General features: G+C 43.1%; 1 protein-coding gene across 4 annotated transcripts in view; it reads left to right on the top strand.

The window, feature by feature from the left end:
• SEMA5B (semaphorin 5B) overlaps positions 1 to 25817 on the top strand; it is a 750739-nt gene that overhangs the window by 289853 nt on the left and 435069 nt on the right. For all 4 annotated transcript variants that reach the window (XM_063934055.1, XM_063934058.1, XM_063934057.1 and 1 more), the window contains one exon: positions 10001 to 10196. In XM_063934055.1, coding sequence (XP_063790125.1) covers positions 10052 to 10196 — 145 coding nt within the window. In that variant the 5' untranslated portion in view covers positions 10001 to 10051. The remainder of the gene's footprint in view (positions 1 to 10000; positions 10197 to 25817) is intronic.

Raw genomic sequence — 25817 nt, 5'->3', positions numbered from 1 at the left:
GTTATGCCACACAGTAGAGCACCTTACACACATAATGCCACACATTAGTAATGCCTTTATACACATAATACCACACAGTAATGTCCCTTACACATATGACACACATTATTAATGTCCTTATAAACATAATGCTCCTTACACATTATGCCAACCTTTATTAATGCCCTTATACACATAACGTCCCTTACACATACTGTATATGCTGCACATTATTAATGACCTTATACACGTAATGACACGGATAATGTCACTTTCACATATGCCAAACACTACTGCACAACCAACCCACCTGCACACAGCACTCACATGGCCTCTAACATCGTGACCTCTGCCTCTGCTTGCATACAGATGTGTCCACATACATCTTGCCTCAATACGCCATGCATCAGGAGATTCCTGGTGGGAGTCAGCTGGCAGCTCTGCTAATGTTAGGCACATTTTGTTTGCCAAAAATGCATCTTATTTGCATTGCTACATCACTAGGATGCACAAGTAGCTTTTGCTGATTAAAATGATATGCGGCATGCTAATATTCTTTGTGCCACTGTGGCTGTATCTGCATACAAAATGCTACGTGATTTCCAGGAATACACTGTAACATAGCATTTTGTATGCAGATTCAGCCGCAGTCACACACAGAATATAGGCATGTCGCATATCATTTTAATAAGCAAAAGCTACTTGTGCATCCTAGTGATGTAGCTATGCAAATAAGATGCATTTTTGGCAAACAAAATGTGCCTGACGTTAGCAGAGCTGCCAGCTGACTCACGTCAGGAATCTCCTGATGCATGGCGTATTGAGGCATATTCAGGATTCTGCTAACTTTATGGTGGAGGCCTTAAAGGAAATTGGTTTGCTCAACGAACCTTCCTTCCGCAGCAACCCCAGCTAGGAAAACCTACTCTGCTCCAACTCTGCAGTCCTTTGGGACTGCAAAATTTAAAGGAAAATCCAAGGGTTCTTCTACAACCTTCCGAGGCGGTAAAAGTAAACCCAGAAAACCCGCTGCTGCAAGTTCTCAGGAACAGACCTCTGGATCTGCCTCCTCAAAGCCTCCAGCATGATGGTGGACCGCACTGCCTGGAAGACAGGCAGGTGAGAGCCCGGTTACATTATTTCAGTCACATATGGGCGACATCATGTCAAAATCCCTGGGTCAAAGAGCTTATCGCACAGGGATACAGACTGAAATTTCAGGAACTCCCACCTCCCAGATTCTTCAAATCTGGCTTACCAGCTTCTCCAGAAGCAGGTTTGACTTTGCAGGCAGAGATTCAAAAACTGGTACAGACTCAGGTCATTGTTCCAGTTCCACTACACATACAAAACAAGGGTTATTAATCCAACCTGTTTGTAGTACCGAAACCGGACGGTTCGGTAAGGCCCATTTTAAACCTCAAGTCACTGTGCCCGTACTTACGGGTGTTCAAATTCAAGATGGAGTCTCTGAGAGCGGTGATCTCCGGTCTTGAGGTGGGGGAATTCCTGGTGTCTCTCGACATCAAGGATGCGTACCCTCACATTCCAATTCGGCCGCCTCATCAGACATATCTAAGGTTTGCACTGCAGGACTGTCACTACCAGTTTCAAGCCCTGCCATTTGGCCTCTCCACGGCACCGAGGGTTTTCACCAAGGTGATGGCAGAGATGATGTTTCTCCTCCGCAAGCAGGGAGTGAACATCATACCATACCTGGACAACCGGCTGATAAAAGCGCCTTCCAGGGAGAGGTTGTTGGATAGCATTGCCCTCTCAACCACACTTCTCCAGGATCACTGGTGGATTCTGAACCTACCAAAATCCCACCTGGAACTAACATGGAGGCTTCTGTTCCTAGGAATGATCCTGGATACGGAGCAACAAAAGGCATTCCTTCCCTTAGAAAAGGCATTGGTAATCCAGTCAATGGTGCAGGATGTCCTAAAACCAACCCGGATATCGGTGCATCTGTGCATTCGCCTTCTGGGGAAGATGGTCGCCTCTTACGAAGCTCTGCAGTACGGAAGGTTTCATGCCAGGCCATTCCAGCTGGATCTGTTGGACAAATGGTCCGGATCACATCTTCACTTGCACCAGAGGATACGTCTGTCGCCAAAAGCCAGGATTTCTCTTCTATGGTGGCTCCATACTTCTCACCTGACCGAGGGTCGATGGTTCGGGATTAAAAATTAGATTCTGCTAACTATGGACGCAAGCCTCAGAGGTTGGGGAGCAGTCACCCAATGGTCAAGTCAGGAAGCCATTCTTCCGATCAACATTCTGGAATTAAGGGCCATATACAAACGCCCTTCTACAGTCATCGCATCTTCTTCAAGATCAAGCCATTCAGGTTCATTTGGACAATGTGACGACCGTAACGTACATAAATCGACAGGGCGGAACAAAAAGGAGAGCTCCAATGTCAGAGGTAACAAAAATTCTCCTCTGGGCAGAAAGACACGCGGTGGCGCTGTCGGCAATCTTCATTCCGGGAATAGACAACTGGTAAGCGGACTTCCACAGCAGACACGACCTCCATCCAGGAGAGTGGGACCTTCACCCGCAGGTGTTCGAGTCCTTGACAAGTCGGTGGGGAATTCCACAGATAGACATGATGGCCTCTCGTCTCAACAATAAGCTAAAGCGCTATTGTTCCAGGTCGAGGGACCCACAAGCAGTGGCGGTGGACGCTCTGGTGACTCCATGGGTTTACCAGATGCTTTACGTGTTCCCACCTCTTCCACTGATTCCAAGAATTCTCAAAAGAATAAAAAGGGGAAATGTTCAAGCGATTCTCATTGCTCCAGATTGGCCGAGAAGGGCCTGGTGCGCGGATCTACTGGAGTTGCTCCTGGAGGACCCGTGGCCTCTACATCTGCGAGAGGACCTTCTGCAACAGGAGCCATCCGTCTATCAATATTTACTGCGGCTACGTTTGATGGCATGGAAGTTGAATGTCAGATTTTAGCCTGGAAAGGTATTCCGAACAAGGTTATTCCAACCCTGATCCAAGCTAGGAAAGGGGTAACGTCTAAACATTACCACCGTATTTGGAAAAAAATATGTCTCGTGGTGTGAAAACAGGAAATTTCCTGCAGTGGAATTTCAACTGGGACGTTTTCTCCTTTTTCTACAGTCAGGTGTGGATGTGGGCCTACGTTTTGGCTCCTTGAAAGTCCAGATTTCGGACTTGTCTATTTTCTTCCACAAACAATTGGCTTCCCTCCCTGAGGTTCAGACATTCTTGAAGGGTATTCTGCACATCTTACCGCCCTTTGTGCCTCCCACGGCACCTTGGGATCTTAACGTGGTGTTGCAGTTTCTGCAGTCGGACTGGTTTGAACCTTTACAGGAGGTTGACGTTCAGGTTCTTACTTGGAAAACTGTTACACTGTTAGCCTTGGCTTCCGCAAGGCGTGTGTTCGAACTGGGGGCATTGTCTCACAAAAGCACCTATTTGTTTTTTCATGAGGATAGAGCTGAACTCGTCAGCAATTTCTTCCTAAGGTGGTGTCTGCGTTTCATATCAACCAACCTACTGTGGTTCCGGTGCTTACTGACAACTCTGCTACCTCAAAGTCCCTGGATGTTGTGAGGGCTTTGAGGATCTATGTGAAGAGGACAGCTCGTCACAGAAAATCTGACTCGCTGTTTGTTCTCTATGATCCCAAGGAAATTGGGTGTCCTGCTTCAAAGCAGTCTATTGCTCGCTGGATCAGGCTTACTATCCAGCAGTCTTATTCATCGGCAGGATTGCCAGTTCCTAAAGTACAGGCCCACTCTATTAGGTCAGTGGTTTCTTCCTGGGTGGCTGCCCGGGGTGTCTCGGCTTTATAGCTCTGCCAAGCAGCTACTTGGTCAGGATCGAACACGTTTGCTAAGTTCTACAAGTTCGATACTTTGGCCTCTGAGGACCTTTAGTTTGGTCAGTCAGTCCTGCAGGAAGCTCAGCACTCTCCCACCTGGTTTGGGGGCTTTGGTACATCCCCATGGTACTAATGTGGACCCCAGTATCCTCTAGGACGCAAGAGAAAATAGGATTTTACTTACCTACCGGTAAATCCTTTTCTCGTAGTCCGTAAAGGATACTGGGCGCCCGCCCAGTGCTTCGTGTTTCCTGCCCTGAAACTTAGTTGCGTAATGTTGTTGGTTCAGCTGTTGCTGTTCCTGTTCAGTTTGGTTAGCATGGCTTTCCTCTTGTTTGTGTGTGCTGGTTCAAATCTCACCACTGTTCGGTTAAATTCTTCTCTCGAAGTATGTCCATCTCCTTGGGCACAGTTTCTAGACTGAGTCTGGTGGGAGGGGCATAGAGGGAGGAGCCAGCCCGCACTATTGATTTCTTAAAGTGCCCATGGCTCCTAATGGACTCGTCTATACCCCATGGTACTAATGTGGACCCCAGTATCCTCTACGGACTACGAGAAAAGGATTTACCGGTAGGTAATTAAAGTCTTATTTTCTTAAGTACATATAATTATGCACCAGACAAGTACAAAGAAAGAATGTAATGTATACCCACCATAGTCACTGGTAATAATCATGCCCTTGATTTTCTAAACATGACCATATTTCACTTTTTCCATGCCTCCATTACTAATTCACCTCTTTGTTCGGTTTCACAAAATGGGAGTGTCTCACAGAAATCTGGACGGTTGGGAGAAACGAAGGTGGCTGCAGCATCCATCTCAGAGATGAACTGACATAATTGTGAAAGATTGGGAAGTTAGGGGGACATGTACTAAGTAGTGATAAAAGTGGAGAAGTGAGCCAGTGGAGAAGTTGCCCATGGCAACCAATCAGCTGCTGTGTGTACGGTTATAGTATGCAAATTATAAATGTTATGTCAATGCTGATTGGTTGCCATGGGCAACTTCTCCACTGGCCCACTTCGCCTCTTTTATCACTGCTTAGTACATGTCTCCCTTAGTGAGGTATGAAATATTTCACCCCAGTATTCCTGTATACAGTTCTCTAATTTGACTACTAGAAGGGAATAATGTATAGTCAGGATTATACACTCTTTGTATAGGAATGCAGATTGTATTGGTTTTATTAATGGCCTCTGCGCCTGGAGCAGACTCTCAAGTTAATTGTCCTTAAAAGTACAAATCTGATGTAGTAAGAGGTGGAAATAAACATATGTAGCTGCCTCGGAGGGAGGCCAGCAGGATTATTGGATTTTGCAGTTGTAAATAAAAAGAATCCCATTGGAAGCAATTTATATTTTTCTGGAATATTTACTTTCTCTCACGCTCTCTGTTTCATTTAAAGGTGAAAAGTCTACTTTTCACTAACTTTACTGTTAGTGGGGAATGCTTCATCATTGTGTGTCAGGAAGCCGGGGTTTACTTTTTTGTTATCACCCTCACAACGTACAGTAACTTAAGTCACTTATTGCTCATTGGAGCATGGTATTATAAATGTCTCATCGTTATACAATGCAGTACATGCAACCTAACAAACTGGAAGACATATTAAATGTTTTGTTTACATAAATTATTATACAATTAGGCAATATATTTTTTATTTATTCTTTTTATGCACTTTGTTATTTTGGAGCCTTGTTCAGGATCAGGGGAAATTCAATTACCGTCAAAATCGCGCCTTTGCAGTAAAAAGACACAAATTTACCGCAAATCACTGTAAATTTGCCAAATGCCTATTCAGTTGTCTGCAAAAACATTTTTTTTCATGTAATTTTACAGTGAATTTCAATTCACTGACTCTGAGCAGTTGATAAATACCTATTTTAAGTTAAAAATGTTGGGATTTGGTTCTGAACCCCTGGGACAACGCCCTGAATGACTATTTAGTCACTTAGAAGTTTTTCATTATTTTTAATTGCCCAATAATGACATGTCATTTTTGGGGTGAAAAAGTACAAAATGATGGAAATTGGGTTACAAGGTATGGGACAGGTATATTAGGGTGCTTTATGAGTGGGTTAAATGTTTTTAGAGTTAAAGATGGGAGTAATCGGTCTGTTTCCACTTTTTTTGTAGTCCCCTAAAATGACCCAAATATATACTTATACCCATTTTTATGTACCCCAAGTTTAATTTTAGTACTTATTTTGCTGGGGAAAAAATAGCTTTCTATCAATTTTTTTTACACAAAAAAAAAAAGCATATAACAGCGATTTGACCCAATTTAAGTACCAGAAATATGATTATTATAACCAATAATAAACTTTTATACTGTGTTCCCATGTTGGTTTAGCTTTTTTGTGGGATACGGACAGATTTACTCATTTTTCACTTTTCACTTTCGGCACAATTTTTCGTGGCAGTCCTGATTTTGATCATTTGACTAGGGCGAATCACGGGAGCGCGCATACCCACGCATACCCACGAAAAGTCAGTTTTTGCTGCAAAAAAGACATTAAAATGGCGAAAACAGCAATCATGGTAAATTGCTGCAATATCGAGGCTAATTGAATACCCCCCTCTGTCTTAAACTTAAACAATTTTCAATTTGTAAAAAAAACTTGTATACCAGTGACCTATTTATTGACAGTGTCAATGACATCTGCCAGACATCATTCCGGCACTTATAAATTATATATATTCATGTAGGCTTCTCTTACCACAATTGTGTATGAAGCTTTATTTGTGAAAAATGAGGGTTGCTCGTAGTGTAAAATTACTGTTTAAACCTTGCTCTTGCTGTTTTAAATAATTTTAGGAAACAAGTTTGTTTTTCGACCGGATGCAATTTATTATTACACAACTACTCTTTACTGTACTTTCATTGCGACTGCACGCCCCCTGCAGTCACCTTGGAGCCCTTTCTGTGAATTCACATCTGTTCCTGCTCCTGTCTTAGCTCTGTAGTTGCACCAACTCTCAAGTTGCATATTCTGAAAAATCAAGTACAGTATGCATAGTGCGAAAAATCCTAATTTGAGGCTGACTCTAGATAAGACCCTTGGTTACTATATTTTTGTAACCTGCAGGTGTCACTGTTGTTACCGATGTTCGGTCTATTCAATTCTTGACGTATCTTCTCCGACGGAGAGGATCCGACAATGAAGTATTCAATTTGCGGGCAAATCCGACTGGTTTTGGACGTTTTCGCCAATGCCAATCGCACTTTTTTTGAAGTCGGATTGACATTGTCGAAAACGGTAGTAAAACCTGATGGATTTGATCCGACAGGTTTTAGCTAATCCGCCGATCCACGTGTTTTCCGACAAGTCGGAAAAACGGCAGCCCCATTAAATAGATCGAATCATGATTCGACCTTAAAAAAGTCCGAAACTGACGTCTTTCCAACTAGACGGCAGGTCCGACTTCAATTAAATAGACCCCATAATGGTCAATGGCTAAACTGCCCCAGATACTAACATACCGGAGTACAGAAAATCATCACAGCAATGTAACTCTTTACTGTGAATGCAGTGATCATTAACTAATTAATTAATAAAAATTAAATATTTTGCACAACATTTTTTTTTTAGTTTGTTTTGCCTGTAATGAGGGATAACAGAGTGCTGTAAATATTTCAAATGAGACAATGGACAGAAGAACACTTCTAATATAGAATGTAATCTCTTTTAAAAAGGGTTATTATATCTCCTTATATTACTTTATTGCTAGTTATGTTTTATTTCTGTTATATAGCTTGTACAATGAAATCCATACATGTTGCTACAGTATGTAGAACATCATATGAGTATACAGGGGATCTTAGTATCCCATTTGAATAATTTTTAAGACAAGTATTTTTATCTTGAGGGTCCAGCCCCTGAAATGGTTGCAGAACAGTTTGAGCTGTGTTTCCCTGATCTTTTGCTTCTAAAATATTTGGCACTACAAATAAAAAACAAAAAAAACCCTATTAATTATATTTTAATATTGTTATGTTTAAATACCCAATGTCCTTGTACCCAAAGTAAAGTAATTAAGAATAATTACATTATCAATGTTAAGTGGAAGAACTTCTGTCATTAAGGATGTGATGGCAGAGTTGTATTGTTTCCTCACAAAGCAAAATAGCTTTATATAGATCAATATCACAATTAATTAAGTACGTGTAATTAAAATAAACAAAATGCTGTTTTTCCAGTGCAAGTTCGGGTTAGTGTTGCCTGGGAGAATTGGGCAGGATCCAGGGAGAATTGGGGCAGGGTCTGGAAGAGAAGCACAAACACTGACATTTTCACCTTTTGTAAGTTCCTGACATTTGGGCTCCAGCTACTGATGCTTGAGCAGGATTCGGAATAGAGCAGCACATAGTGATTATATCAGCTCTTTTACAGAAATGATAAAGGTTGTGTTGTTGAAACTTGTTCTTTAAAAGTTCAGTCCCAGAAAAAGTCAAACTTCCTCAGCCAATTTACTAAGTTCTAAGACACCAACAAAATGAATATGTTTTCACTATATCATTTACGGTATCCGTTCTCTAGGTCGACAGTAACTAGGACGGCAGTGTCTAGGTCGACAACGATTGGTCGACAGTAACTAGGTCGACAGGTTTTCTAGGTTGACAGGGTCTCTAGGTCGACAATGTTCTATGTCGACAGGTCAAAAGGTCAACAATGAGGTTTCACATTTTTTCTTTTTTTTAACTTTTTCATACGATCCACGTGGACTGCGATTGGGAACGGTAACCTGTGCCGAGCGCTAATTGGGGTTCCCGGTTACTGTACAGCGAAAACGACACCAACATTTTTAAAAAACCTCATGTCGACCTTTTGACCTGTCGACCTAGACCATGTCGACCTAGTTACTGTCGACCAACTGTGGTCGACCTAGACACTTGACCTAAGTGTGGTCGACATTCCATACCACACCCATAATTTACATTTTTATTTATTAAGTTAGTTACAGTATATACTGTAGCATAAATATATTCTGCAGAGCTTTACAGAAAATCTTTCAATCATTCACATCAGTCCCCGCCCCGGGTTCACTACGATATGCCGGCGGCCGGGCTCCCGGCTTACCTACAGTGTGGCGAGCGCAAATGAGCCCCTTGCGGGCTCGCTGCGCTCGCCACGCTACGGGCACGGTGGCGCGCTACGCGCGCCACACTATTTTATTCTCCCTCCAGGGGGGTCGTGGACCCCCACGAGGGAGAATAAGTGTCGGTATGCCGGCTGTCGGGCTCCCGGCGCCGGTATACTGAGCGCCGGGAGCCCGACCACCGGCATACTGAAGACCACCCCCCGCCCCAGTAGGGCTTTGACTCTATGGGGCTGATGTATTAACCTGGAGAAGGCATAAGGAAGTGATAAACCAGTGATATGTGCAAGGTGACAGACACCAGCCAATCAGCTCCAATATGTAAATTAACAGTTAGGATCTGATTGGCTGCTGCCTTTATCACCTTGCACATATCACTGGTTTATCACTTCCTTATGCCGTCTCCAGGTTAATACATCTGCCCCTATATTCCCAACCACATGCATGAATCTTGCTATTACTGGATACATACAGTACACATTACTTATTTTATTGTCAGAAGCATTTATCCTGCCAGTATGTTATTGGAATGCGATAAAAAATGGAGCACTCTGAGGACTCCTATGCAAATAGAGGGAGCACATACTATACCAGAAAGTCCCTTGTTCAGGAACTGAACTCAATATGTACGTATATATATATATATTTCTATATATATATATATATTTGTACACTGCCTGACGAAGGGCAATAAAGCCCGAAAGTTTGCACATTGAAGTCTGTGTCCATGAGGTACATATATATATATATATATATATATATACACATTACAGTAACAATTGGTTTGTCCAAGTTAGAGTGCAGTTGCTAAATAAGAATATTGGGGCACAGCTGGAACAAGGGCTATCCCAAGTTAGGTCATAAAAGAAAGAAGTAAAGATATTCTTATCTCCTGTATTCTAATTGATAAGTCACACTTATTGGTTACAGTTATATTTATGCTCACAGGGTGACATTTGGGATACCCAATAATCAATTCACAATTATGTCCCTGTTTCACTAGAAACAGCTTATTTTGTATACACAAACAATGATACACCTTTTTCTTACAGGTCTTGCCATAGAGCTTCCTGTGGAAGATAGACGTGTGGCTTTTCTCCATCATGTCCAGGCTATGGGTGCTCTCCCTGTCGTTGCCAACCATCTCTATTTTAATATTCCACCTCTCAGCGCACAAAGTAAGAGCAGAGTATTCAAATATGGAAGAGCAGTGTATGAAGAGAGAACATCCCATCCTTACCTTTCAAGGTGAGCTCTAACAATGTCTCCAGATTATTAATGTCTGTCTGAATCTTGTGCTTGCACAGGGATTTCAAAGTGAAAGCATGTCTACTGGTCTCCACTTCCATATTCCATGTATGAATTCACTTGCATAATGTAGCCACTGGCTTAGAGGTATAATGCTCCTTTATTGAAACAAGTGTTACACTTCACACTGTTGTAGGAGGGAGACATACAGATGTGTCCTCACTCACCTAGCTTATTGCGCCATATGATGTGAGATACTTCATGCCACTAAGATACTCTGCCACAGGTAGCAATATCCATACATTTGAACTTTATTCTCATCATATTTGCATACAAAGTTGCTTAAAGTGTACTTGGCACATTAGGTTACTACCATTGTTGCAGAGGAATTGCAGGAAAGTTGCAGCTCAAGCATAACGCTTAATGGCACAAGGCATGGGTGACTTGTTTCAGTCTTCTATCGTGTGTCTTTTTACCCAGATTAGTGATTGAACCGCACACAGAAGCTACATGAAATGCCAGTATTCAGGATACCCTTGAATTGTTTTTTTTTCCGCATTAGTGATGCAGAAAGTTGCATGTTCTCTGGTGAAACGCTTGGCACAATAAGTTGCAAAGACTTGAACGACAAGCATGGCTATTTGGCATGATTTGAGGATAGTGTATCTGGACATATCTGTACCTGCCAACATTCCAGATTGGACATTTTGGAGCAGAATAGACCACATTATAGATCCAGTGTATCAAAACAACACCCATTTTGTATAAAACATGCCTTTTCCATTACAGTCACCTAAAATGAAGGCTTAGTCTAAATTGGGATTGTTGTCAGTTACAGGGAAAGTGTTACGATACCCTGTACTAATTTGGAGGGAAACGGTAATATTCTATGCTCTGTCTGTGGGTTAATGACACATCCTGGCTCTTGTCTTCCTCTGTGTTATCCTTAGTGACACAGCTTCTGGCTAATAATGTTAGAATTGATGCCAGTGTGTCCTGAATGTAAAAAGAATATAGAATTTCACATATGTGTCTATGCTAATGAACTTTCAATGTGGATTATTAGTTTAACTAATTTATTTAATTAATTTGATGAGTTCTCAGAGATGTCTCGATTACAAATGAATACATCAAAATTGGAAGCCCTGAACATTAATATTCCAGACCGTACTAAAAGAGCAATCAAGCACAATGTCATGTACAATTAAAATCAATGAATAAAGTGTCTTTAAAACATTTAGTGAGGATTTTGCTGGATGACTGTGGGGTTTATTTTACAGCATGGTATAAAGAGCAATGATCAGATCACATATATAACTTATGAGCTTTCTTATTATAAATTGTCCTTCCCCACATGATATAGGGTGCGCCCCCCCCCATCCCCATGTACACACAGTTACCAAAGAATCAGTCTGCGTATGTTTGCTGCATCTCACACCATGGGTTATAAGACAGAATATGCCCCCCAGAACCATAAATTGTAGAGGATACCCTGTTTACTACATGGACAGTGGGTTCTTCTAAGGGCAGTAATACACATTCTGTGCACAATTGTTCAGTGAATTAAAAAATGATGTAGCAAAAGTTGTATACTACCAAGCTTCATATTATACATGACAAAACTGGAGTAAAACCTGACGGATTTGATCCTTCCCTACGTATGCCTATCCAACTCTATTTCACCCCTCTGTCACAGGTTCCCATATAAGGATGGTGTAGTAGTTAGCATTACTGCCTCACAGCACTGAGGTCAGGGGTTCAATTCCTACTATGGCTCTAACTGAGTTGAGTTTGTATATTCTCCCCGTGCTTGCGTCGGTTTCCTAGATGTGCCAAATGTTTCTTATCTGTCGTCAAATTCTGTGTTTCTGTGTAAGTCATAATCAAGCAGACAGTGACTGGCAGATTTGTAGACTTTCTCTGCAGACATTGAGCGGAATGTACTAAACGGAATATGCTGTAAACCCCTGTTTACCGCATTTTCCGACTGTACTAACAGCTAGCCGCCGCGGAGGGAAATGACTGGTGTTACTCCATAGAAGCCTATGGGCTTCTCTCCAGAGCGCTGGTCTGCAGATTCAGTCAGAACACTACCCCTAGATAAATTGGACAGAGATAATTACCAACCAATCCGCCCCTAACTGCCATTTTGCAAACATAACCTGTAACATGACAGTTAAGAGCTGTTTGGCTGGTACTCTATCTCTCTCTACTTAATCACACTCTAAGGCTTAGTACATATCCCCCTTAATGGCCAAATCTGGTAATACCTGCCTGTCGCCATCTGATCTAATGTCCCTGGAGGAAATAAAGGATTATTGAGTACAGGCGTAAGGGGAGATAACGCCCTGGATATTGCCAGTTTAAGGGTTTTTTTTTGTTGTTGCTTCCATCTCAGACCCCTAGACCAATCTAGTATTCTATGTAACATTGAATCTTGATAATAAGCTGAAACCATAAGTGGCTGCTGACCTCCCTGTGTTTTACGCCTAAAAAGATTGACTTGTTTGAATTTGTGTTTCCGACCCCCCCATCCCAGACAAAATTGTGAATAGCGTTATGTGCATCTGATAAAAAAAGTGAGGGAAAGTGTCAGGGGTATAGCCTGGAAAAGTTAGAGAAGACAGGGGAGTATATTCATTCTGACTATATTTATTCTTCCCAGGCAAGAGAACTTATGAGTGAGCCATTGTGCAAGTTCTTGTTGAATTTTACGTAGAAGAGGAGTATGGTTCAAGGCCACCGTTTTGGGATTAGTATTCCTAGATACTTAATGTAAGAGGAGTGCCAGGTAAATGGAATGGTGCCGTACTACTAATGGGACTGTGATCTTCCTGGACTCTTACCAGAAACCGGTGATATCCATCTACATTGGCAAGTGTGTGGTGTGTTGCTGGGCTGCCAGCTGGAACCCCATTTACATCGAAGGCACACACCACATGCCTCTCACGGTATGAGCCAGAAGTTCCACCATTCATGATTTGCACTTAGACTGCTTTGTCATCTGTTTACATGAAGGAAAAAACAATGGTTCCCTAATGCACACTGAGTGAATAATATTCCTACATAATAGTCAGATAATACGGAGATCTTGGTTGCGTATATCTGCAGATATAGGGTTAAGCCCCCAGGCCGATCGACAAGGCCTCTCCGTCACTGGGGGTCCCTAATATTAGGTATGGGTCCGGGGTGCAGGACCCCATAATGTCGGCACAGGTCGGCTACCCCAGGTCAGCACACAGGTGAGAGTTAATAGGGTTAATAAGAAGCACAGAAGTGCTATGTGAGTGGTGTGATTAAAATAATACAAAAATATATACAAAGTGATAGGGAAACTCATAAGTGTTAATAAAGTGTTAGGGTGTGCCGACCTGAAGCAGCCCAGCGATACCGACACAGGGGCCACCACACCCCACACCCACCCCATAAATAATTCCAAATATGTCTGGGTTGAATTCCCAGTGTAAGGCCACATGGTAATGGCTCCTACAGCATCTGAGAGCCAGCTTACCTGGGGATACCCCTGACTTCCCCCTATGGCAGTCTAGAGTCAGCAATCCCTCCTAATGCTGACCCGTTCATGCCTCTCAATACAATGCAAAAAAATGGTGAACTGCTCAATCAGATAGTGATGTCACTCAGGTGCTAAAAGGGAGGGGTAATTCTGTGAAGGAAAAAACAATGGTTCCCTAATGCACACTGAGTGAATAATATTCCTACATAATAGTCAGATAATACGGAGATCTTGGTTGCGTATATCTGCAGATATAGGGTTAAGCCCCCAGGCCGATCGACAAGGCCTCTCCGTCACTGGGGGTCCCTAATATTAGGTATGGGTCCGGGGTGCAGGACCCCATAATGTCGGCACAGGTCGGCTACCCCAGGTCAGCACACAGGTGAGAGTTAATAGGGTTAATAAGAAGCACAGAAGTGCTATGTGAGTGGTGTGATTAAAATAATACAAAAATATATACAAAGTGATAGGGAAACTCATAAGTGTTAATAAAGTGTTAGGGTGTGCCGACCTGAAGCAGCCCAGCGATACCGACACAGGGGCCACCACACCCCACACCCACCCCATAAATAATTCCAAATATGTCTGGGTTGAATTCCCAGTGTAAGGCCACATGGTAATGGCTCCTACAGCATCTGAGAGCCAGCTTACCTGGGGATACCACACCACTCACATAGCACTTCTGTGCTTCTTATTAACCCTATTAACTCTCACCTGTGTGCTGACCTGGGGTAGCCGACCTGTGCCGACATTATGGGGTCCTGCACCCCGGACCCATACCTAATATTAGGGACCCCCAGTGACGGAGAGGCCTTGTCGATCGGCCTGGGGGCTTAACCCTATATCTGCAGATATACGCAACCAAGATCTCCGTATTATCTGACTATTATGTAGGAATATTATTCACTCAGTGTGCATTAGGGAACCATTGTTTTTTCCTTCACAGAATTACCCCTCCCTTTTAGCACCTGAGTGACATCACTATCTGATTGAGCAGTTCACCATTTTTTTGCATCATCTGTTTACATTTAAGGGTCTGTGCAATAATTCATTTTAACTATTTTATGTTTTATCTACGTATGTCCAATCCATGTATAATGTGCACTGTGTCACCAAATTATCATGGATAAAAATAAAAAATGTTTTTAAAAAATTGGACATTGAATAACTATCTTCTGCACATGTCCTTGGGAAGAAACAGCGCTCACCTTTAATACCTAACTTTGTTTGTGCCAAATGGAAAGGAAGCAGCCAAAATAGAAACAGTCTCCCAGGAGGCTGTGATATTCAGTGCCATAGATTTTGCATAATTAATTTTAAAATTGGACAGTCAAATCTAAAGTAGTTATATTCGCTCATAATGTTGGGCAGAGAAGTCACTGGGTTGTTTATAATTGCCTGCAAATCATCAGCAAAAAGAGCCAAACAATGATCAATCCAATTTTCAATCCAGTAATATTTGGATGGCCTCTAATCGCCCTCACCAAGGCCTCCATACAAAGTAGAAAAAACAATGGCGATAGAGGGCATCCCTCATGTGTACCATTAGATATTTTAACATTGTCAAAAAGTATCCCGTTTATTCTGATCTGCGCCGATGATGCCCTATATAAACATAGGATCTTCTGCAAAAATACCTGCCCCAGGCCCAACCGTCTCAGGCCCACCTTCATAAAGCCCCAATCCACCCGATCAAAGGCCTTCTCGCGTTAGTAGAGAGGTGCATCATTGTGACATGGGAGCTCTGTGCCTGGACAGTCAAATTGATCACTTTAAAGGTATTGTCTCTCGCTTCTTTATCTAGCATAAAGCCAACTTGATCGGAATGGATAATACTCGGAAGTATCGGTCCTAGACGGTTCGCCATGAGCTGGGCATATAGCTTAACTCCAACATTTAAGAGGGAGCTTGGTCTACAATATGGTGGCCAATCCCGGGATCGGGATCGGCGGGATCCCGGGATTTAGGGCCAAAAATGGCCAGGATTCAATCCCAGGATTGGAAGCTCCAATCCCGGGGATTGAGGGATCAGCGTTGAGCGTCCACAGGACGCTCAGACGCTGCCCGGCTTCCTTGTTCCGGCTCCCCAGTGCAGTGTGAGAGGTCACGCTGCGCCGTCAGCCGCTGCTGGGAGCCCCCAGCAGCGATCAGAGGTTGCTCCCCACCCGGCCGCCCCCGGTATGGTGAGTTATGTGCGCGGGTCGGGGTGGTGCGAGGGGGCGGTCACCTAGCTAAAAGCCAATCCCGGGTATCTCGGGAATCTCGGGATTGTCCATTTTTCAATCCCGATACCCGGGATTGAAAAAATGGCCCGGGATTGGCTTCCCTAGTCTACAGCTTGCTGGAAGGCACTGATCTTTGCCATCCTTTGGGATTACAGTAATATGGGCACCTAGGGACCAGTCAGAGAAAGGAGACTGCATTACACGCTCCCAAAAGAAGATGGATGAACTTATCTAGAAAGGCTTTATAATATGAGATAGGAAAGTCGTCAGGTCCTAGGCTTTTCCTGTTGTTGACTTAATGGCAACCAACAATTCCACCTCTGTAGAAAGTGGGACTGACCAGGATTAGGGAGATAAAGGGTAATAAATGTGAATTCTTGAGAGGCATTAGTGGCTAATAGTACTCTGCCATCTCCTATTGATGTCTCGGAAAAATCATTAAGCCAAACGGACTTGGAGAATAAAATAGCTACCCCTCTAGCCTTGGCACTAGAGAAATCATTAAAATATCCCTGAGGGAAATTACGAGACCGGAGACCTGGAGGGGCTATCTATCTATCTATCTATCTATCTATCTATCTATCTATCTATCTATCTATCTATCTATCTATCTATCCTGTCAATATGTACAGAATGCAGCAAGCGAGACCTCTTCTATGGGATATTGAGGCCCTTTACATTATTAGAAAACAACGTAAATTTAGCCATAGGGAGATAAAGAAATCTAGCCATCACTTAGTAGCATATATCTATCTGACTGTAACATTACCTGTGAAATGACAGGAGAGGGGAAATGGGAACAGAAGAAACAGAAGGGAAGAAGGGGTAGCACATGACAGCAGACATAGGAGGACAGGGACAATAGGGGTGTAGCATGGTATGCCGGCGGCCGGGCTCCCGGCGACCAGCATACCGGCGCCGGGAGCCCGACCGCCAGCATACCGACAGCGTGGCGAGCGCAAGTGAGCCCCTTGCGGGCTCGCTGCGCTCGCCACGCTGCGCTCGCCACGCTGCGCTCGCCACGCTGCGGGCACGGTGGCACGCTACGCTCGCCACGCTATTTATTCTCCCTCCGGGATCCCGACAGTCGGCAACCTGAAGACCACCCGGATAATAGGTTATCCCGAACAGCAGCAACAGTACATCATCGTATCCCAGTGTGTAAATAAGGAAAAAACAACAAACATAGACAAAAACTGCTAGAAAAGCCACGGGCGCCCAGCTTGGACCCATGGTCAAATAATGTACAGCGGGGGTGAGGGGGGGGGGGGTGGCAACGGGGGTACTAGTGGATGTAACACCAAACAATTATCAACAAAGTAGGAAAAATAAGCATATAATTTTATGTAGTAGACCTAACCGAGAGCCTGTAAATGAGACAGGCCCAACCCAGGGACTAAACGGCAGCATCAATAGCGTAGAGCAAACATTGTTTCCGCAACTAACATCTCCGTAAGACCTAGCATCCTACAGGTAAGTGGTACATAGAGACATTGAGAGAAATTTAGTGAACCACTCAGAGTGGATAAAACAATAAGCACTATTGTTATAACAGAAATACTAAAAGAAATATAATAGTACCTCTGACTATGAAGATAAAGCGTTAAAAAATTAGTCCAAACTCAAAGAAACTGCGGAGGCGGTGGCCTCTTGCCGATGCAATGTTGTCTTCTAGAATAACAGATCTTGTGCTATGTGTCTCTACGAGGCTGAGAAGTAGATGGCTCAAGGGAGTCAAACCAGTTCAGAAGATTGAGGGGTGGACGTCCTCATAGTCCTGAAGCATGTAGGGAGTTCCTTCATGCATCACTTGAATACTAGGAGGTAGACCAAAAGAGATCCTGGTAAATCTGTGTTTGGTGGCCATTAAAGTCGATTTCTTCAACTTGTCTGACCTTCCATAAAATTACCTCTTTCACTGTAAAGTAATGGAAATAACATATAATATCTCTGGGCCGTTCTGAGGAAACAGCTTTTTTTTTATATTTGAAAATGTTGGGGATCAGTGGTCCTTTAAGCAGTCTAGTTAATATCTGATTTCTTTCCAGCGCATGTGTTCACTTATTTTATTAAATATTCCCCTGTGTCTTGAAAACAGAACTCACTATTCTTGTTACAACTGTAGCCACTCGCACTAGGTAGGAAATTTCATATGCAGAATATACAAATAGCTAAAACCTAAGCAATTTGTTCTCTGTATTATAGTCCTACTTTATACCTTTGATGTTAAAAGCAGGGTTGCACGATTCAAATCAAACAATTTAAATCAAATGATTAAATCAACGATTTAAATAAAATGATTCAATCATGACTTAAATCAAAACGTTAAAAAACTACATTTTTTGCTTAGAAAGAGATAGACGTGTAGGTGGGGGCAGTCCTTTTTTTTTTTTTTAGCTCAGTTGGGAGAATAATGGATGGTATATAGGGGATTCTACCAAGTATATACTACCAAATGACATACGCTGGAATACTATGGCAGACTGTTTGGAGTCCTTTCTGAAAAACTGGCTCATTCTTGTTAGAGTATGTGATGTAACAAAGATGATATCCCACAAGACATTATTAACAAAGTTAATAACTTCGGTATTAAGCAAAGTGCTGAAGATTATTTGGCTCGACTGAAACCTGTAGCCGTAGCCCTGGATCGTGCTCAAACACGCAACTGCACATTCAGTGAGGTCGTACAAGTATGGAAGAAGCTGCTAGATGATCTTGAAGAGATTGGACACCACAGCAAGGTAGTAAAGATGGCAAAGGCAAGAGCTAAAATTGAACTCACAGATTCCCACTTGCTGGCTAGTCTACTTGATCCTAGGTACAGGGGGAAAAAAGCTTAGTCCTGCTGAAATTGAGACTGTTATACTGTAGAGTTTGCTCATGTCAATAATCGTCAAATTATGTCGGTCATCATCAACTTTCGTGCATCCATGAAACCATTTGCACCATACATATTTGAAGTGGACTCGTTATGCCAAGTATCTCCTCTAGCCTGGTGAATGTCCTATGTAGCTCAACTTCAGTTATACATTTCTGTAGTAAATCTTCTGAAGCAGATGTTCACCGCAGTTTCATCAAGTGCAGGAATTGAAAGGATTTTTTCAATGTACGGTTTTGTATAATCCAAAACACGCAACAGATTGGGAAATTAAAAAGCATAAACTGGTTGCATGCTACCGAGCCTTTTCTGTTGAGGACAAACGTGAGGACGTGGAAAAAGACATGTACATGTTTGACTCAGACTCAAACAATTGATTGAGTGAAATTCAGAGCCTAATTGTACTTCTTGATGCAACTGTTTAGTGTGTATTTATTCTATTACTGTGTTCATTTTATTATTGTTCTTACTTCAAAATTGTTCATGTATTACTAAAACAAGGTGTAAACATCTAAAATTAAACGGTTTACTTAATAAAAAAAATTTAATTTACAAAAATCCTATTTAAATCCCAAAAATCTGATTAAAATCAATAAAAAATTATTTAAATCAAATAAATTTGATTTTTTTTTTAAATAAAAAAAATCAGATTTTTATGCAACCCTGGTTAAAAGTAATTTGCTCTCTATTAAGACCATTGACTTCTAGCTGTAGGCCAATTATTACATTTCATAGTTGCTAATTTGTTTGTGTTTTTTTTTATATATTTAAAATCCATGTTCAGACATAGTGCAAAAACTTGGGGTTTTGAGAATGTGCTTCGACTCGGGTTTTTGCTATGTGTGAACAGAAACGACCCTGGTCGAAGTCCGCAACCTTGTTCTCTACTACCCCTTTCAGACATAAGACCTGGGAAATACACAGGTAACACCCTGGTCTATCAACCTGGAAATTTCCCATGTCTCAGTTTTATCCCTTTAAACATGCAGCTCAATTCCGGGTTTATGCACGCAAATTTCTGTGTGAAAGGATACAACCCTAGAGTAAGTCCCGGTACCCCGACCCTGCTCCTGACCAGGGTCACAGAGCTGAGACCTGTGAATATGCCGGGTGCTAGACTTGGCGGGCGAATTCCCAGGTCACATGTCTGAAAGGGGTATCAAGGAAAAACCTGAGTTTCTCAGGGGGGGGGGGGGGGGGTTGATTGCATTGGGTCGCCTCTAGTGTGAATGCATTTAACCTGAATTTTTAGACTCTGGTTGGGAGAAAAGTGTCTGATTGGCTGTTTTGCTAATGGCTATAGCAGCGGTGGCCAACCAGTGGCTCTTGAGCCGCATGAGGCTCTTTCTTTATTTAAGTGTGGATCCCAACACTCTAAATCATGTGACCACAACAGATACAGAAACTGCTACACTCCAGCCAGACATGCAGCAGCACTACAGGGACTAAAAATTGAAGAAGCCAGATACTAGAGGCGAGACACCCACTGGCAAACAGAGAACACATTAGGGGCTGCAACAATGGCACAACTTGGTGGGGGAACTTTAGTGACACATGAGGGTGGGCTAGAGTGACACAAGGCGGAGCTGGCTGGAGTGACACAGAAGGGTCCTGGCAGGAGTGACACATGGAGGAGCTGACTGGAGTGATGAAGGAGGGTGCTGGAAGTAGTGACACATGGGAAAGTTGGCTGGAGTGATATAGGAGGGTGCTAGCAGGAGTGTCACATGGGGAGCTGGCTGGAGTGACATAATAGGGTGCTAGCAGGAGTGTCACATGGGGAGCTGGCTGGAGTGACACATGGGGGAACTTAAGTTTATTATGTGAAAGTGGCTTTTTCAATGGATCTGACTTTAAAAAAATGTATTTTATGTCGTTCTGGCTTTTTCATTGTATTTTATACCAGGGGCGTGGTCTAGCAGGCACAAGGCCACATTCCATTTTTGCATGCGCGCCTTCGGCTCGATGTCGGCTCTTTGACGTACCTAACAAGGTTTTTTGGCTCTTTATCACTGACTGGTTGGCCGCCCCTGGGCTATAGCATAACACAGCTCAGTTTAGACAATTACACAGTAGAGTAAACTATGCAAATGCTGTATACTTACACACACGAGAAGGGCAGATCTGAAACTGAGGAATGGTAATACTGGTTGATAGCTGGATGTGGGAAGAGTAGTGAGTGGAGCAGCAAAATTTATTTAAATAGGAAATTAATCCACAAATTTGCCATCACAAATATCAAAGGCTGAATAATATACATGATAGCGTCCCTTTAAATACATACCAACTAGGGCAGAACCAGTTTAGTGTGAACTCATCTGACCCGTTAATTTCACCAGGTTTTGGTGCAGTGTGAATGGGGATCTCAGACTGAGACCCAGGAAATTCCTGGGTTGATAGACCTGGGTCGTACCCGTGTATTTCCCGGGTCTAATGTCTGAAAGGAGTATTATACTCCTTTCACACTTACATCAAATTCCCTGGTGTTTTCACATTAGAGCACATGAACCCGGGATTTTGGTATGTGTGAATGCAAAATGGGGGTAATTCCAAGTTGATCGCAGCAGGAAATTTTTTAGCAGTTGGGCAAAACCATGTGCACTGCAGGGGGGCAGATATAACATTTGCAGAGAGAGTTAGATTTCAGTGTGGGTTATTTTGTTTCTGTGCAGGGTAAATACTGGCTGCTTTATTTTTACACTGCAATTTAGATTGCAGATTGAACACACCACACCCAAATCTAACTCTCTCTGCACATGTTATATCTGCCTCCCCTGCAGTGCACATGGTTTTGCCCAACTGCTAACAAAAATCCTGCTGCAATCAACTCAGAATTACCCCCAATACCCGGTCCTCAATCCTGTTCTTTACCAGGCATAGGCAAGACTCTGGAATTTCCAGCTTGATAGACTCTGCAATTTCCTGGGTCGCATGTGTGAAAGGGGTATTATTGTCAATTTGTTTGAAGAATGGAGAGCGGAATAGGTGAGAAATGACTTGTTCTTCATTTTTATTGGTGCATTCACTCGTATAATATCATGACTCCTGCTTTGCTGGCTTCACTGTTTATTGATGCAGTTATAAGTGTATGGGGTTTTGACATAATTGTTGCATGGAAATATAGCGTGTATATATATAGCGGTTTAATATGGTGGGTAAATAGACTGTATAACAGCTCACACGGGGCGCAGACAAAGGTTTTTTAGTACGCTGTGCTAGTCAGTTGGAATATTTAGTAAATATCATAGTATTTGCTCAGTATGACAACAGCATTAAAAGTAAAGTATTATTACTCTGTCTTCAGTATTCCCCATATGATCAAAATGTGCACTGAGAACCACAAGTTTTTTTGTAGAAGTGAATCTATAAATACCTGCATTTGGAACCTGGTTTAAACACCAGACTCTGCAACAATACACCCATCTACCAAGCTAATTTCCTCCTTGTCACACTATATATATAGTACTTTAATTGCAGAGGACCCCATTTAATGTGGTGGTGCGGTGGTTTGGGAATTGAAGTGGCTGTCTCAGCTTTGTAGCACAGGAGAATGCTGACATGGCCATATTATTGATATGCCTGGCATGTCGACATTATGGCCATGTCGCATTGTGGCCCAGTGTGAAATAGTAAATGCCCCCTTAGTTATTCAATCAACCAGTGACTTGATACAATCAGACTTTATTACTGAATCTAAACATCTTAAATAGAACCTTTCTAGCAATGTACATGAGGCTGAAATGTCTCAAAAAGCAGCACATTATGCTGCAATCAAAAAGAAATGACATAAGAAGATGAGAAAGAAAGGTATTGAAATATGTCATTCTGGAAAGGGTTACAGAGACATTTCTAAAGCTCTGAGACTACAGCGAGCATCTAAGAAACTGCAGGCCTCGCTCGGCTTAGTTACTATCAGCGTTCATGATTATATCATATGAAAGACACTGGGCAAAAATGGTATATTTACAAAGGCTTGTGTCACAGTTGCCAAAAAAACCCACATTGATGACCCCAATCCTTTTGGGCTAATGTTCTGTAGACTGAAGAGTCAACTGTATGGGTCCCATTATATATGGTTTAAAACTACAGCATTACACAACAAGAACATCACACCAACGGCTAATTGTGATAGCCTCCGAGTTCCGAGTTGATTTTGCCTTGTGAATGATTTGCTGCTTTAAAAAAAGTCCCACATCTCCGAAACTCGGAGGTTATTAAATTTAGCAGCAACAAACATTCATGGTGTTGTAGAGTGCTGGTGTGGGGATGCTTTGCTTCTTCAGGTTCGGCTGAGCGATTTGCCATAGTTGACAGAATCATGAATTCTGCTCTCCACCAGAAAATTGTGAAGGAAAATGTCTGGTAATCAGTCCATGATCTGAACCTCAAGTCAAATGGGTTATACAGCAAGACAAAGATCTGAAGCACAAGAGCAAGTTTGCCTCTGAATGGCTCAAAAGACTCAAAGGTTTTGGAGTGGCCTAGTCAAAGTACTGACTTGAATCCAAATGAGACTTTTGAATGATCAAGACACATCCAGTTTCACAGCTCTAGGACCTGTTTGAAGCTGGAGTTTGGTTTTGGTGAAAGCAAATGACATTCTTTCACACGGAAGTAAGGACAGAGGGGGTGATTCAGACCTGGTCATAGATGTGCTAAATTTAGCACATCTACGATCAGCTTCCCTGAATTGCGGGGGGACGCCCAGCACAGGGGTAGTCTGCCCCGCATGTTAGTCCCTGCCCCGCCGCACAAGTACAAAAGCTTTGCACAGCGGCAATGCTTTTGTACTTGAAGAGTAGCTCCCTACCAGCGCAGCTTCTGAGCGCTCGCAGGGAGCTACTCGTTGCTGCCCGGGTCACAGTGTGATGTCACGCAGCCTCTGCGGCCCGCCCCCCAATGGTCCGGGTACGCCTTTGTTGCCTTGACCGCTCCTCCTAAACGGCGTCCAAATGCCGCCGGCCCGGCCCCTCCCGTCCAGTGACCGCCTGTCAATCAGGCAGAGGCGATCGCAGGGCTAAGACAGCCGTCGGCTGTCTGGCATGCGCCGGCGCACTGCGGCGCCTGCGCATGCGCAGTTCAGACCTGATCGCTGCTTTGCAAAAACACACAGCAGCGATCAGGTCTGAATTAGCCCCACAGAGTCAAACACTTCCAATTCACAGCTTGAACACCTGGTGGAAGGGGGGCAACAGTGCTGGACGGAAGTGGGGATGTGATGTTTTTTGGCTGTGGTTCCAGAATTTGTTTGATTATGGATATATTATTTTGGGACTTTCCTTGCAAACATGTGCACATGAACTGTTAATGTCTACTTTATTGGATGTCTTGTTTCAAAATGCATATTATAATATTTTAAATGTATATGAGCTGCACTTTTTTCTGTTTACATTGGAAGAGAAATGGTAATTACGGTTGATGCTGATTGCAGGATCTACCAAAGTAAAATCTCCTGTAAAAACAAAAAAAATCCACTTTTCTGAGATTTTGCCACATTCCCGTATGCACCAAGCTCCGAAGTGTGAGGCATTCCAGAGCTTGGATCTGATACTGTTGGTAACGCCATCTTTGGGTGGCTTCCCTATGCCTATGCGCTTCCCTTTACAATTCTGCCTGAAAGAGATCCAATCAGAATCCTTCCCAGCACCCCCGGCAGCCTTCACAACACTCTGCGCATGCACTGAAGGGCTCTGGTGGTCCTAAACCCGGATGTCATATGTTCTCAAAAGACAGCTCTTATGGGGAGAACTGTCCTTTGCAGTACTAATGTCGTGTGTAAGTACATATGTGATTAGTATGTAGGTGGTAAGTAGTGAGATGTACAGCATTGTGGATGTAATGCTTAGTACATCCCGCCCTTAATCTATTAACCAATCGGGTGTATATGTGGACAGTAGCTCCACTTACCTGCTGTCATGTGCAGCATCAGCAAATCTGTCAGTTCAGCTTTCAGCATTGATCAAACACCTGGATGCTGCTGCTGCTCTCTCTTCCTTGTATTTCAGGTTGTTCCTGGTAATTAGGATACTAGCTGCACAGCTGATGTGGAGTAACTTGTTAACTAATATATTACTCATGTTTTGCTGGTTATTCTTATGTCTTACCTCTGCTTCAGTTTGTGGAACTACAGGTCACAGTTAGGTCCTGCATAGTTCTCTCCCATTGCCTTAGCTCCTGCATTCAGCAACTGACTCCACAGGTGTCTGCATTCTGTAATTACAGCTGGTTACCTGAATCTTACTATTCAGTCTGCTCAGTCTGCACTGCAGCTGTATGATATATCAATTACTGGGGGGGCCTGTCTGGTGCTCTCAGCTAATTGGTCCAGCTTGTTCTTTTAAGCCTCTCAATCCCAAGATGCCTTGCCAGTTATAGCTCATGCTTCCTGTGTTCAGGTCCATGGTTCATGTCTCTGGTTCAAGCTATCTGTCAAATGGGTTTTGCCTTGTTCCTGCATTGAATTCCAGCTTCACCATCTTGCTGACGAACTTAGTCTGCCGACTACCGTTACCCTGTCTCCAAGTGTCTGCACCCCAGTCCATCCGTGTACCGCTACCTCCTGTGTCTCTCCTAGAGTTCCTGCTGTTGTCCCATCTCCACGGCCCCAGTATATCATCTGGCTGTGTGCACCCTGCCACCTTCTCCAGTTCCTGCGTGTTTCTGCGTACCCCTGCGGTTTGTCACATACATCTGGACTATCATACAACAACTCTGACATAATTCTAGTCCAGTTCAGGTATCAAGTGACCCAGACAGGGGGCCGCAACCTGCACGTCGGGAGCCGGAAGCCCGTATCCCCTTGCGGGGTTCCCTGGTGAAAACCTCCCGGCGCGTTAGACTCCGCGCCTCTGTTCTGGGTAACGTCAACTACTTGGTACCTGACCCCACGTTCCTGATTCTGCACCAAGTCTCTGACATTCACCCAGTCTCTGACATTATAACTGGCCAATTACTGAATAGCAAGAGGGAGCCAGCCAATTCCAGCCATGTCTAATCCAGTCCAG

This window comes from Pseudophryne corroboree, chromosome 7, assembly GCF_028390025.1.
Source record: "Pseudophryne corroboree isolate aPseCor3 chromosome 7, aPseCor3.hap2, whole genome shotgun sequence".
In the NCBI taxonomy this organism is placed as follows: Eukaryota; Metazoa; Chordata; class Amphibia; order Anura; family Myobatrachidae; genus Pseudophryne; species Pseudophryne corroboree.
Note: the sequence above shows the minus strand (reverse complement) of the source record. Positions and strands in the feature narration are given on the sequence as shown.